Source organism: Metarhizium brunneum, chromosome 1, assembly GCF_013426205.1.
Source record: "Metarhizium brunneum chromosome 1, complete sequence".
Lineage (NCBI taxonomy): Eukaryota > Fungi > Ascomycota > Sordariomycetes > Hypocreales > Clavicipitaceae > Metarhizium > Metarhizium brunneum.
The window spans coordinates 962702-976853 of NC_089422.1; the positions used below are offsets into that span (position 1 = coordinate 962702).

Here is a 14152-nt window from a genome sequence, read left to right on the forward strand (position 1 = left end):
GAAAGTCTAGAATTCGCCCTCGCCGCCGTTGCCCACCACGTTTGCTGTCCAGAGACCAACAAGTCCCCACCAGTTCACTTTCCAGCCTCGCCAGAGACCTTCCAGGCCTTGTCCCTTGATGTGGGTAGGTTGGAAAGACTTGGTCTTGGCTTTGCCCTTCTTAGCGGCAGGGTTGGATATGGCTGGGTTCTCGCGAGTGCCTTCTTCTGAAGCGATGTGGTACATAGTGCCAATGGTGCCGTTGTATCGGCCAATAGGCACGATGGTGTCGAGCTTCTGTTCTGTTCCTCCAAGAGCTTTGATATAATCTGGGCTACAGAGAACGGCCATCTGGCCGCGCCGCAGTGTGGTTTCAATAGGCAATTTGATAAGAATAGCAGCTGAAGAAGCAAAGAACTTGGCCACAGAGAATGTCATTGGTGATACTTGACTGTCAATCAGGAAGCGAGTTCGGAGCACCAGTGGCGTCGAGAGTGTCAGGAGGGGGTGTATAAGAGAGTTCAGAACAGTCGGGATTGCGATTGCCGACGGGCAAAGGTAGGAAGGGAGAGCCCGAAGGGTAGCAAGTGTTCGGCGCTGTCCTTTGGAAATTGGGGTCATGATGAGTCTGTCATGGTAAGCGCCGTTTTCGCATATAAGAACTCGTGGAAGACCAACCTTGTGCGCACAATATCCAGGGGAGACAAGAGTACACCAGTCGCAACTGCAGCAGTAGCAGCTACAAACAGCGAGGCCCAAGGGTATGGTGACGCAATGTCAATCAACCGATCAATGTCGTCCTTAACACCCAGATCGGGAACGTTGAAAATGGCGCTGAGAAAGCTTCTCGACCAGTTTTCAAGCAAAGATTGAAGCACAGTATACAGAAAAGTGGCATTTGAGCCCTTCCAAACACCCCACGCGCCATCCTTTTGCCAGAGTTGCCCGATGACGTCAAGAATCGAGTCTGGTCTGCGAATAGTAATGTAATGCTCCGGAATGATGGGCCGTTTGGGGGCCTGTGACTGCAGCGGTGATGTTACACGACGATTGCCTGAGCTTCTGTTATATGACGGGGTGGGCGTGACGGGCGTATTAGAGGTGAAGAACGCGGCCTCATCGCCTTCGGAGTCGGAATCATTATACTGTGCAGGTCAGCCATGCATTCGAGAGACAGTGGGCGGGAATTCATTCTCACGTCGTATATTGAGCCTGCCTGGCTAGAGCCTTGCCTCTTCAAGCCCCCTGGCTCTGTAGTTGCCCAGACAGCATTCTCATCCTGATCACGAGCTTGCAAAATAGTCTTTGCCACCTCGAAAGGCTGGGCCATCAACACGGACGTGTACTTCCATATCAGCTCTTCTACCAGCTCCTTGGCATTCTGTATCACCGACGGCGACGAGTCGTTCAAATAGTCCTTGTAATCGATATCGGCAAGCACATCGCGCGCCTTAGATGCGTAGCGGGCAGTCCCCGTCACATTGCCCACAGCGAAGGGGTTTGCGCTGGATGCCGACGCGGGATCCGTCGTCTCGCCTATGACAGGCGCCCTGTAGTAGGGCCGTAGCGGATTCACGCCGTCTCTCTGCGTGGTCATGGTTGGTGTTGACGGAGAAAAATCATTTGGAATGCGGCCGTTGAAAAGATGGCGGATGTCCCGTGGCGTTGGAAGCTTGCTGTAGCTGCAAGTGCAACGCAGAATGAAATCATCATCTGAGAGCTCGGAGATAATGGGCACCGCGGCGGCAGACGGCAAATGGATTTCCCGGGTGCAGTCGGCGCTGGATGGACCGGCGACTTCCCTGTCCAAGGGCCATAGCGCTTCGACGACGCGCCACTTATCGGAGCTGCATTTGCAAGCCGTTTTTCCTTGCTCGGAATTGCGAGCGCTTTTGATTTAGATCCTGCGTGGTCATCCTCCGACGACATCCGTATTTCGTGTCGACCTGCACCATGCACTGAGGTTCAATTGGGGCTACGAGAGTCGATTTTATAGTGCACTGGCTTTTTGTGATCCAACAAGCGACGACGGACGATACCTTGAGCAACTTGGACGCATCTCCGGGGCCCATCACCAGTCACATCGCCAAGAAAAAAATGTCATCGGCTTCAAGGACGCTCGCATCTCGTCTTGTGACAGTGCCTGCCGCGGCCTGTCGACGAGTGCAAAAAGGCCGCGCGATTCGAATGGAATCCTTCACATCAAAATTCCCAACACGGAGTCGGAGTGCGCCTCGAGTAATCCCTTTGTCCGTGCCCGCGCATCGATCATTCTCAACCACCACACCAACCCGCCACGGCCATATTGACCCCCCGAAGCCTGGTGAAGAGTGAGTGCAGCCATACACACAAGCAATAATAATGTCAAAAAAATAAAATAAACAAGCCACTGATTATCCCAGACTTTACGTCACCTTTGTTGAAAAGGATGGTGAGGAACACAAGTTCGCAGTCTCCGAAGGCGACAACCTTCTAGATATCGCTCAAGCCAACGATCTCGAAATGGAGGGTGCATGTGGCGGCTCATGCGCCTGCTCGACGTGCCACGTCATTGTCACCAACGAGGAGTTTTTCGATAAGATGCCCGAGCCAGAGGATGACGAAAACGACATGCTGGATCTGGCATTCGGCCTGACCGAGACGAGCCGACTGGGCTGTCAAGTGAAGATGACAAAGGAGCTGGACGGATTAGTTGTCAAGCTGCCGTCGATGACGCGGAATCTACAGGCCAGCGATTTCCAATGAGACGATGACAATGTAACAGTAGCTGCTGGGCATACCCCTTATAAAACACCTTGTACAATATGTGTGGATAGAAGGACGGATTTCCCACCGTCCAGAGTCGAAGAACGCGGGGAACATATCGGAGGGTATCTTTGACTGCATTTTCAGGCGATAAAAAAGTACTATATATACCTGCTTAACTCCTCTTACCAAACAAGAATCACGATCCAGCGCCTGTGTGCGTTTTTAGGTTCGTCTGAACCCACGAGGTAACCTATACGCTTAAGCCTCCTCCAAAGCGCCCTTTTTCAAACCTCCGCCCCCAGAGCTAATAAGATCCAAAAACCCCTTTTTACTCATCTCGTTCACCTTTTCCTCGCGGTTATTAATACCTATGACGCCCTGCTTCCTCGCGTCCTTCTCCGCCTCTGCGGCCTGGACTTGCGCAGCTCTTACGGCGTTAAACAGCTTAACCACACCTCTTTGCGCAACCTTGCGCAGCTTCCGTTCCGTGTCTAGAATCTCCGCTGTTGACGATTCAACTTCGCCGGTGGTGTCATCCCGACTGGCTTCAAGGACATCCTTGACGCGGCCCTTTTCTAGAGCCTTCTTCTTTTGGTCACGCAGGTGTCGCTTTGCCCTGGCTTCTAAGGTGCTGTCAACGGCTGCTTTGGAGGCTTCATGTGCGGCCGCGCTTCTCGAGAGGACGGGGTCGGAACGTTTTGACGATGACAATTTTGTGGAAAGAATTTTGGAGATGGATGTGGCGAAGGCGCTGGGATCATTGCGCTTTGATTTGCGGCGGCTTGTGGCATTGTCCGAGTCAAGGTCATATTCATCAACGTCTGATTCTTCGTCGTCGTCGTCTTCATTTTCCCCCTCGGCAGACTCGGCGTCATCTTTGTGCGCCGTCTTGGCGGGTTTTGAAGACTTTTTGGCTTTCTTCACTCTGGATTGCTCGTCTTCAGAACTTGATGAGTCGGCGTCATCTGACTCAGCCGCATCGTCGACAGTTGCGTTGTGTATATCGTCATCTGAGTCGAGCAAGTTCACTGCATCAAAATCCTGGTCTTCGTCGCCGTCGCTGCCCGATCCACTGTCATATTGTTGTGTTTGTTGGCGTTTTTGTTTCTTAGATGGACGCTGGTTCTTGGCGTCAAATGCGCGTTTCTTTGGACCTCCCATTGTATAATCGTGTATTGAATTGCGTGTGTCGGACCGGCGAGAACAGTGCTGCAGGTGAAGGAAGCTCAAGAAAAAGCTGGGATTCTGCCGGGTAATTTTTCTGGGTGGGAGGGGCTCTGGGCAGGCGGTGTGGAGAGGGCCGGTTCACGTGGGGCAGACAGTCGTTCGCTAGACGAAAGCCAAGCTTAGCGGCTTTGAACGACTCTGGAAATGTTGCACGCATACATGTAACTTCGTTACATACCTACCTATGAGGTAGTTGTGGGCGACCATGACTTGAAAGGTCCCTTTGGGACTCATGGCGGGTATGGGATGCACACCATAATTAATTCTTGCAAATAAGAATAGGGCAACGGGCGAACAAAGGCATGCGATATTGAACTATACGAACTGTAGTAACAATTTGACTGAGCATTACTCTCGGTTACCAACTCCACCAAATCGCGAAGTCCGAACCTCAAATGGCTACAAGCCGTTGTACATGTCTTTCGGCACTCGTTACAATGGCACAATGCTATATGCTAACCTGACTGTAGGGAGTCTCAAAATGAATGAACGCATCAGGGCAAATTACACGTCAAGCAGCCTGGAAATTGGCCAATCTATTTAGCTAACAAGCGGTCAGCCGAGGGTATCAAGCAGCAATATAAATTACACCATCTCTGATAACGCTCCGTAACCAACGCCAGAAAAGTGGAATTCGACCGAGCCATTAAACGAACTTGAACCGGTCCCAGAACGAACCGCTCGTCTTTGCAGCTTCTTCAACTATGGGCGCGGAGAGCTGAGTGGTCCACCGCTCCTCACCATCAATATATAAAGTATATTGCAATATGCTCTGGCCATCAATGTTTTCAATTGTAAAGGAGCCAAATTTGGAACTTCCGGAAGGGATATAGCTATCCTCCATTAGCACGATGCGCACCAAGTAGAATCAGAGAACTTACTGTAACTTGACATCCTCGCTGTCAACTTGCTTATATGTTGGGAATGGTGACGCAAATTGATTCAAAGGACTCGTAGAGAATTCGTGCGCCGCAGCCGATTCAGGCCAATTCGACTCGGGAGGCGGTGGGAATTTGGTCGCGGCAAATTCATGGCGGTCTCCAGAAAGAATTACAACAGGTGTGCCACGAGCCCCAGCCTCCCACATGGCTTCGAGTATCTTCCGTCGTTCAAACAAAAAGCCACCCCAAGTATCCTTGACATTTACTGGCCAGTTCTTGGTAAACGGGACGGACGAAGCCACAAACTTCCACTTGACTCCCTTAGGTTCGGGGCGGCCCAACCAGGCCAAAAAATCAGCCAACTGATCTTGGCCGAGCATGGTCTTACTCTCTTCTTCAAAAGGAGCGTTATTGCTGGAGCGGTAACTTCTGGTGTCTAACATGAAGAAACTGACGGGTCCTTGGACGAACTCGTACCAAGTAGCATCCTGACGGGGCGTGCTTCTGGTACCGGCCTGAACAGCTTTTGGAGGGTTAACGTTGGCCTGGTAGGTGTGCCACGGGCCAACGGCAGCACTGTAAATTCCGGTAGTGTTGGAGGACCAGTCGTTGGAAATTTCGTGGTCATCAAGTACATGAATCCAGCTCAAGTTTTGCGCGACAGGAGCCCAGTCGGGAGATGCGTAGACTTGTCGGTATTGCATACGATATTCCTCGGATGACTTGCCGAAGCGTTCCGGAACGTCCACATAAATGAAATCACCTAAAAAGAGCATGAACTGGGCACCCAAGTCGGGAAGCTTCCTGGCTAGATGTCGGAGTCCAGGAATAGCCAATGCATGGTCCATTGGGTTGTAAGGGAAACGGGGAAGAATGCAGGAAGTTGAGAGAAATGTGAACTTCCCATCATTGACCGTCGGCATGCTTCCGGGCTTGGGAGGGCTGAGAAATTCGCCGGAATGGTTGTTTGATGTTCTCCACTCATACCATCGTTGCTCAGAGTACCTCAAAGAGACAGTAAGAGCCTGTGTGAAGTCGGTTTCATTGGTTGTCTGTTGTATGTCGGCGGCATTAGACCAGGCTGGCGCATCGACAGACGCTTCGGACGTCTTGGCTCGTATTTGCAAGGTAACGGGCAGCTTGGCTTGGTCTGGCTCGCGGACGAGAAAGTTCGCTTCACTGGGTGAAACGTATCCCAGACGAACGAACGAGAGGTCTTCAGAGGAGTAATACCAACGGGCGCGGAATAGTGCGTCGGCAGTCAATAGCGCAAGAACAACGTTGATGAGAAGTGTGATAATAGACCATTTTGGTTGAGTAGCACTGGGGTATCCGTAAAGCAGCACCTTCCAGGGCCGTTCGGTTTTCTCGCCGAGTATGATTGTCTCTTCAACGTCGACTTCCTGGGCAACTACCTCGGGCTCCGGTGGCTGGCCAGTTTCGGAGAGCAAGGGGGTCTCTGATGTAAGCGTTGTCTGCTTCACAGTAACGTCGACTTCATCATCAACAATTTCAAGAGCCGGTCCAGCTCTATAGCTGGCGAAATAAGCAGGAATGTAGATTGCAAAAAGCGCAAAGGTAATGGAGGGAAAGTGGGCCTAGGAGCTGTCAGCGTTGTCACAAACGGGCTTCAAGCATCACTTCATACTGGAAACTATTTAATCTTGTTAGTCATGTGTCGATGATGAATTTATGATGAGACGCACAAATCTGAAGAATAATATTGCGGATATTCTCAAGGCGACCGAAGTCACCTTGGCAATGGTCGTCTGAACAGGCATGATGTTGTTTAGGAGAAAGTGGGATGGAGTGATGCCGAGGTAAGTGGTCGGATGATTAAACAAAGTTTAGGTGAAGCTCATGGCTATTTGCCTATTAATGAGAGAATGTAGAGAAGCCAATGTTACGATGTGACGGAACACATCACAGCATTGCGCAAAGAAATTGAGAAGAGTGGCAAGGAGGAACTGACGGACTAATGATGCTAGTCCAAGGTTCTGCGGCGCTGCGGAAGAGCTTCATTAAAAGCTCCTGATTCGACGTCATCTAATTGGCAGACGCGCGGTGATTTGAGGCGCGCGGGGGCGAATTCAAGCGTCTACGGGTCGAGGTCGACTGGCAAGTGGGTCCAGATGCCCAGGCCTGGAGGTGGGAGCTCTGGCACCTTCAGGGGTCGGTCCTTGTGAAAATCCGCGCCCGAAGCGACATCGTGGCCCCTTTGCTCTACATGGTGCATTTCAACACCACAGCAGCGCTAGGGACGTGCCACAATTTGCAAGACAAACCCTCGCCTCCTTCTTGCGATTCGAGTTGCTCTCTCGGTTGGACGCCACAATCACGAATCCGACGCCATCATGAGATTGTCGACAATAGGAGCAGGCCTTATTGCCTGCCTGGCGACCAATGTTGCCGCCACGGCTCTGACCTACAAGCTCGACGCCAACGAAAAGGCATGCTTCTATACGGAGACCAAAAAGGATAACGAAAAAATTGCATTCTACTTTGCGGTATGACTCCTGTTACACCTGGCGTGCGACGCTGGTACAAGAGTATGCGCTTACTGGATACCATGCAGGTCCAATCTGGCGGCTCTTTCGATGTCGACTACATTGTCGAGGGTCCCAATGCCAAGATGATCTTGCAAGGCGAAAAGGAGCGACAGGGCGATTTCGTCTTTACCGCTCAGCACGCTGGCGAATACTCATTCTGCTTCAATAACGAGATGAGCACCTTTGCAGAGAAATATGTCGATTTCGAGATTTCGGTGCGAACCCATGTGATCGATCCCAAGCGCTATCCACTGTAGACTAACACAACACAACACAGGTTGAAAATGAAGCCCGAACTGCTCAGCTGCCTTCCAAGCAAGGCACATCCCCCGAACAGACCTCTGTCCTCGAGGACTCTATTTTCAAGATATCCAGCCAGCTGTCCACCATTTCACGAAACCAAAAATACTTCCGCACTCGTGAGAACCGCAACTTTTCTACTGTCAACAGTACCGAGAAGCGAATTGTCAACTTTAGCGTCATTCAAATTGGCCTAATTATTTGCATGGGCGCTTTGCAGGTGTTCGTTGTCAGATTCTTCTTCCAGGGCGCGCGCAAGGGCTACGTTTAAAGTTTCATTTTATTTATCTTGGTTAGCATGTAACGAGGGCACACGTGGGAAAAAGGCAAAAGGGAACGGGTGACCGACGTTGGTACGATATGTATAATAATGAGCATAGAACCTGGCGGTCATTGTGAAAACCAACGGAGTAGAGGTGGTCAATCATTTAAATTGACCGAATTACAGCGGCATTGCATGGCTAGTACATTTGTCGACCTTTGGTTCACATGTATTGTAACTGCATATTCCTCATTCCATAATACCATACCGTCCCAGCTAACAAGCCTTGACCCTTTGTGGTTGGGGCTCGTAGAGGCAAAAGAGTAATAAGTTGTGGGTGACTTCGTTCGCCGGACGGACGGACTTCGGCCCAGACTATTATATAATTGAATTTCATTAAGAAAATATTATTAAAAAGAGAATATAATATATAAATAGTGTTTCAAAAACAATAACAACTAAAACTATAGTTTCAATTATCACTTCCTACTCATGCCGGTAGACAGAGAAAACCCAAAGTGGAGGACGATTTGGTAGGGAGGCAAACAAAACAAGACTGGAACAACATTATTGCGACGCCGCTATGTGCACTACAAACCGACAAAACACCACACCTCACCACACGGTCCACGGCGCAACAACCCAACCCAACCCACACATCGCATATGACAACGCAAAAATGGACGCCCTTGTTAAATACAAATCCAAATCTGACGCGATCGCTCGGCGAGGTCACAGCCATGATCGAATTATGCACACGTCGTTCAAGGACCTAATACCTCTACGACAGCGTGTTGATGCTGAGAAGATTGATCTGTCTCGCCCTGACAAAGAGTCTGTTGCAGCCACGACCGAGAGGACCAAGAATGCGCTCGCAGCCCTCATCAGTGGCGCTGTTGCGGCGCAGAGACCCAAGAACGTAAATGTTGGAAACAGAAACGATCCGACCTTTGTACGATATACACCTGCCAGTCAGATGGGGGACGACTCGCAGAAGGAAACCCGAATAATGAAGATTGTCGAGCGCCAACGAGACCCGATGGAACCTCCCAAGTTCAAACATAAAAAGATTCCTCGTGGACCACCGTCACCACCCCCGCCCGTCATGCATTCACCACCTCGAAAACTCACAGCTCAAGACCAGGAAATGTGGAGGATTCCCCCCGCAATCTCCAACTGGAAGAACCCAAAGGGTTTCACAGTGCCCCTAGATAAGCGTCTGGCTGCGGATGGCCGTGGCTTGCAGGACATTAGCATCAATGACAAACATGCTCAATTTGCAGAGGCAGTAAAGATGGCTGAAAGGCATGCACGAGAAGAGGTTCAACAGCGTGCGCTGATGCAACAGAGGCTGGCGGAAAAGGAGAAGGCACAAAAGGACGAAAATCTGCGGGCACTGGCCCAAAAGGCTCGAGAGGAGCGGGCGGGCGGTGGGCGCGGGAGCGGGCGTTCACCCGATTCGAGAGACTCCAGGTCACGATCGGGAAGTTACAGCGGATCTGACTCGGCATCCGACAGCGAAGATTCCGAGATACGGGAACGAGAGAAGGCTCGAAGAGAGAAGAGAAAGGAAGAAGAGAGAAAGCTGCGACAGAACCGCATGGGTGCTGAACGGCGTATTCAGGTCATGGCAAGGGAACAAAACCGAGACATTTCAGAAAAGATTGCTCTGGGGTTGGCCAAGCCGACACAGTCCAAGGAGACAATGTACGACTCACGGCTATTTAATCAATCGAGCGGTTTCGACAGCGGATTCAACGAGGATAATCACTACGACAAGCCACTGTTTGCAGCCCAGGATGCAATCAGCAGCATCTACCGACCGCGGGCAAACATGGATGACGACGATCCTGAAGCTGGCGATAAGGAGATGGCCAAGATTCAAAAGACGAGTCGGTTTGGAGAGGCACTCGGCAAAGGCACCTTTAAGGGAGCGGCTGATGTAGAGGTAGGCAGGCTTTCGCCATCAAGCTGGAGGTTTCGTGGTGGCACCAGGCTAACAAATACGCAGGCCCGTGAAGGACCAGTGCAATTCGAAAAAGAAATTGCCGACCCATTCAACGTGGACAAATTTCTGTCCGAGGTTGACCAGAATTCGTCGGCAAAGAGGGGATACGGGTTAAATGACGAAGACCGGCAACCAAAGCGGCCGAGGGTAGAGGACGAGGATGATTAAGCGTCTTGTTGCGTTGGCGTTGACGGCGTTGACGGCGTTGTGGATGTATTGTACATTGTGGAATTGCATACTGGCCAGGGGCTCCAAGCGGGAATCAAAAAGCGGTGCGAGGTTCCAAAAAGATATCAATAATAAATTGTTTGCTCGCGCAATAATGCGCTCTACTTCGATGCTGTTTTCGTACTTGTAAGCGATACGCATGCATGCTGTGAAGTTGCATCAATTGATGTGTCCTAAGTGATGGTGGTGGGGCGACGGTAATCCCTAAAAGTCCTTGTTTGGACCCTGACTGTCACTTTTGTTTCCGCTCCCCACTTGCCGCCGCCTCTTGGGTTCCTGTCAAAGTTCATGGCCTGATCATCTGATTGATGGCATTTTGTGCAAAATTACAAACCTCAGACCTCGGCTCAACTCCAACTTCTCTCGGCTCAACCATCTCATAATACAACCGGGACTCCATTACTTCCCACACCCTTGGCCCTTCTCATCACCCTCGTCCAGGCGCCATCAGCCAGCATGGCATCGGGGGCATTCTTCAACCCGCAAAAGGCGCTCCTCCTCGCCCCCTTCGTCTCATCTACATGCTCCCTCCTCTTCGCCTGGGACCAGAATGCCTTCCTGAGCATCTTCACCAGCCCAGAAGTCAGCGACCGCATCAACCCCATCCTCCCTAGCTACTGGCGCGTCTTCTTCCCCAGGGGCCTCACACAGGTCGTTTCCCTCCTGGGCGTAACGACGTGGACTTCCGTCGGGGCCGTCGTCTACTACAGGACGCTGCTGCAGAAGAAGGGCGCGTGGGCCTGGTATGCGGCCACGGCGGCGCTGGCCGTCGGCCACTTGGTGTATGCGCCGTTTGTGGCGCCGGCCATCAAGTATATACTCGACGATGAGGGAGGCAGGTCCAAGGAGAGAAAGCTCGCGGAGCCGGGGAACCGGAATGTGGATATGCAGAAACAGTGGCTGTGGTATAACATGGTGAGACTTTTGACGACGGATTTGGGCGCCTGGGTTTGCTGTGCTGTGGGTGTCATGAAGACGTTTGATGTGGTTGAGTAGGATCTTGCTGCGGGCATGGACGGCTTGTAAGATATTTGTAAATGTAATTTTATGGAACCCCGAGCTTGGTGTTTTACTTGTTGTGGAAATTGGCTCTGCTCTTCGCTTTTAGGGTCCCGCCGTTTTCTTGATGCGCCTTGCGAGAAATTCCATGTCTCCTTGGGTGGGCTTCACGGTTGAGGTGTTGGTATATCTGCCATGGCCACAACTAGATTTTGCATGAACACACGGAATTATGCATGTAATCGATTGCGGTGCTATACACGTATACATGGATATACGATGGTCTTTGTTTCTGTCTGGAATCATGTACATAATGCGCGGCTGCTTGTACCCTCGCCTTTTTTACAGACCTGCCCTGACGGGTTAAAGCACCGGGCTATTATGCTAAATTCTGACACGAATGATGACAGTACTACCAACCACGGGAGCTATCTGCACTCCGCTTTGCCCAGGGACGCGATTGATGGATTTTACAGACAACCTGCTGACTTGCAGCTGATTCACGCTTCAACGTTCCACGGGCCCTTCCTGCTGTCGCAAGGAGCCGAAAGACGGTAGGTCCAGGACAACGGTTCCAGCTGAATATACATAAAGAGTTTCCTTTCGGACGACGGAACAATTAGCACTACTACTGAAATACTGAAGTATTCCTTTTGAATCTAGTCCTAAACATCAACCAGAACTATGAAGGTACGTAGACAAAGAGACGACCATCTTTCACGCGCCAATAAAATATCACACAGTTCAAAACTCTTGCATTCTGCGTCTTCTACGGAGCCGCAACAGCAAGCTCGGTCGGTTTTGAAGAGTGGCTGCAGCCAGGTTGTCCCGGGCGAGTATTCCTAACTGCCACGGCGACAAGCGGCTACTGCGTCAACTTGGGGGATTACCCCGGGAAAAGCATCAGGTTGAGCGAAAAGATTGCCTGCTCACAGGGTCAGGCTGGTTGGATTGAGGTTTCAAGCAAGGAATGCGCTGCTTTCCAAGTTGACGGGGAGTATCTTGCGGATGGGCACTGTCAGGACGTTGGGTTTGAACCTCTGGCTATTCGAACGTCTTGTCGTTAAAAAGGGATATATGTAGTTGACCTTTTCAACATGTTGGGGTTTTTCTGATGAATCCAGCAGATGATCTCGTGCAATTCCGCTTTTATATAGTGCGCAAACGTGGTTATGTTAAATAGTCTAAACCAGGTTCCGTCGTGAGTCGAAAAGCGCACGTCGACACTTACAAGTTGGACAGTCGGACATTCGGGGGTCTGCCGAGGTCCCTATGGTACTATCAGATTTATGATATGACGATTTCTCTGGTTAGTATAATGTGTTTATTTGAGCTTTTTAGTTTGTCCGAATTGTGCTGCGTTACTTTGCATATGATGTACGTGATAAACCCAAGTACAACCTCGGCGCTCATCTCCATAGAAAACCCTGTGTATCACGCAACTGCATATAGTAATACTCATGGCAACAGGAAAGGGCCCAAAAAATAAAATAAAATAAAATAAAATAATCTTTCACTCAGCACAACGCCTCAGTGACCGAGTCAGCGGTCCAGTTATTGGTTTGTCGAGATTGAGGAGCTTGTCAATAGCTTCGATTTTGGAATCGTGGCGGGCTTCTTACGGCCAAGGTCAAAATTAAGTAGACGTCTTGTCTTGACCTCACCAGACGACGTACGGCGCTTCCAGTAACACGAAAGCTGTCCTTATAAAGCGCCCTGGGATAATTTTCAGATGGTTGTTAGCATCTCGGGCCAGAGCAGTAACAAACTAATCACCGAACTGCAAACCCTAAGGGTTAGGGTTAAACACATCGTCGAGTACTGCTCTTTGCTTGCCCCATTTGGAATTCAGCGAGCAATCAGGTTGCAATCTCATATCCATCACGTCGAAATCGTTGAGTCTAGGGCATTAGGCCTCTTCCATAGCTGATGGGGTGGATGGCCATGTATGCTGTATCTGTTGAATCCTCAAGTCCCTGTAGCAGACAACTTGATTAGACGATACGGCCACTAGGCGAAGAGCAAGAATGGTCCTGTCAAATTCGTGTTTGGCAAACGCAAAATCGCCCACAAGAATTAAACGCTTGGTGTAGACTAACTGTGAAGTTGTACCCTTTGGCGGTGTGTCGAGGTGCCTTGGTAGTGAAAGCGCAAACAAAAGCCCGGATTTGCATTGACACATCAATGATGGCAACTGGTCCTATCATGGTAGATTAGACTGGCCAGCTGGCAGCTTGGCAGTTTAAGAACCGGCACTCGCAACTCCAACACTTCAATGTTTGCATCGGCTCCAGCTCATGTTCCGTGTCTTGCCTCTAGAATCTCGCCCCTCCTCTCAACTAATCCCAAAGCGTTTGCGAAGCCAATCCCAGCCATAACGCCAGTGAATGAGAGGCCATGGCAATGGCAAGATGAGATTGTGCACTTGCTAGTCCGAAGCGAGGCTGCAGCAGAGACGACAGGCGGTGATTCTTCATCATATCCCCTGGTTGATAGAAGCCCGTGTTAACCAGCCCATAGTTACCTACCCGCAGGCAGACGGCCATAGATTTCATAGACGATCCATTTAACGGGAGGGTAAAGGAAGTCGCCAACTTGCATCCACCAACGATAACAGGCTGTCCACAAAGATGGCTGTGATGGAACCGACGGACGACAGAACCAAGGGAAGGGGGATCAACACATTGATGTGCATTCACAAACAGAAATACGAGACCAAGGCCACAAGCCATTCTCGATTCCCCCTGGCCAATTGCACCCGTTCCCCCTCCCGCTCACCGTCAACGGTCCGACACAAACGCCACCAACAGCTCGATCCCACATGGTTTCGATCCGCCGACGCATCCGCTCCCAAGGGCACAACTGACAGATGAACCAAGAGCGCTTCTAATCATCAGGGGGGCCCCGGTGGTCCCAATGAGGCGCAGGGCTCGAAATGGTGTGCCGCCATCCCGTGTTCTGCCCTTTCTCA

At 50.8% G+C, this 14152-nt stretch overlaps 7 protein-coding genes across 7 annotated transcripts; 4 read left to right on the plus strand and 3 right to left on the minus strand.

Moving 5' to 3' along the window:
- Window positions 1-6: 6 nt before the first annotated feature.
- Window positions 7-1576, minus strand: ugo1 (Mitochondrial fusion and transport protein ugo1; the record flags this gene model as incomplete). Its single annotated transcript, XM_014687305.1, has 3 exons — window positions 7-607; window positions 658-1124; window positions 1178-1576. 3 exons carry the CDS (start codon window positions 1574-1576, stop codon window positions 7-9), a joined length of 1467 nt encoding a protein of 488 aa, XP_014542791.1.
- A 500-nt stretch (window positions 1577-2076) lies between these two features.
- Window positions 2077-2724, plus strand: YAH1 (Adrenodoxin; the record flags this gene model as incomplete). Its single annotated transcript, XM_014687304.1, has 2 exons — window positions 2077-2309; window positions 2382-2724. 2 exons carry the CDS (start codon window positions 2077-2079, stop codon window positions 2722-2724), a joined length of 576 nt encoding a protein of 191 aa, XP_014542790.1.
- A 261-nt stretch (window positions 2725-2985) lies between these two features.
- G6M90_00g002940 (uncharacterized protein) lies at window positions 2986-3888 on the minus strand (the record flags this gene model as incomplete). Its single annotated transcript, XM_014687303.1, has 1 exon — window positions 2986-3888. The coding sequence occupies one exon, from the start codon at window positions 3886-3888 to the stop codon at window positions 2986-2988; it is 903 nt and encodes a 300-aa protein (XP_014542789.1).
- A 712-nt stretch (window positions 3889-4600) lies between these two features.
- Window positions 4601-6616, minus strand: G6M90_00g002950 (uncharacterized protein; the record flags this gene model as incomplete). Its single annotated transcript, XM_066129542.1, has 4 exons — window positions 4601-4787; window positions 4836-6433; window positions 6484-6489; window positions 6542-6616. The coding sequence occupies 4 exons, from the start codon at window positions 6614-6616 to the stop codon at window positions 4601-4603; spliced, it is 1866 nt and encodes a 621-aa protein (XP_065986083.1).
- A 573-nt stretch (window positions 6617-7189) lies between these two features.
- G6M90_00g002960 (uncharacterized protein) lies at window positions 7190-7955 on the plus strand (the record flags this gene model as incomplete). Its single annotated transcript, XM_014687301.1, has 3 exons — window positions 7190-7342; window positions 7411-7599; window positions 7662-7955. 3 exons carry the CDS (start codon window positions 7190-7192, stop codon window positions 7953-7955), a joined length of 636 nt encoding a protein of 211 aa, XP_014542787.1.
- A 670-nt stretch (window positions 7956-8625) lies between these two features.
- On the plus strand, window positions 8626-10122 carry prp45 (Pre-mRNA-processing protein 45; the record flags this gene model as incomplete). The annotated part of the gene is made up of 2 exons (XM_014687300.1): window positions 8626-9894; window positions 9958-10122. 2 exons carry the CDS (start codon window positions 8626-8628, stop codon window positions 10120-10122), a joined length of 1434 nt encoding a protein of 477 aa, XP_014542786.1.
- Window positions 10123-10638: 516 nt separating this feature from the next.
- On the plus strand, window positions 10639-11178 carry G6M90_00g002980 (uncharacterized protein; the record flags this gene model as incomplete). The annotated part of the gene is made up of 1 exon (XM_014687299.1): window positions 10639-11178. The coding sequence occupies one exon, from the start codon at window positions 10639-10641 to the stop codon at window positions 11176-11178; it is 540 nt and encodes a 179-aa protein (XP_014542785.1).
- Between the last annotated feature and the right edge of the window lie 2974 nt (window positions 11179-14152).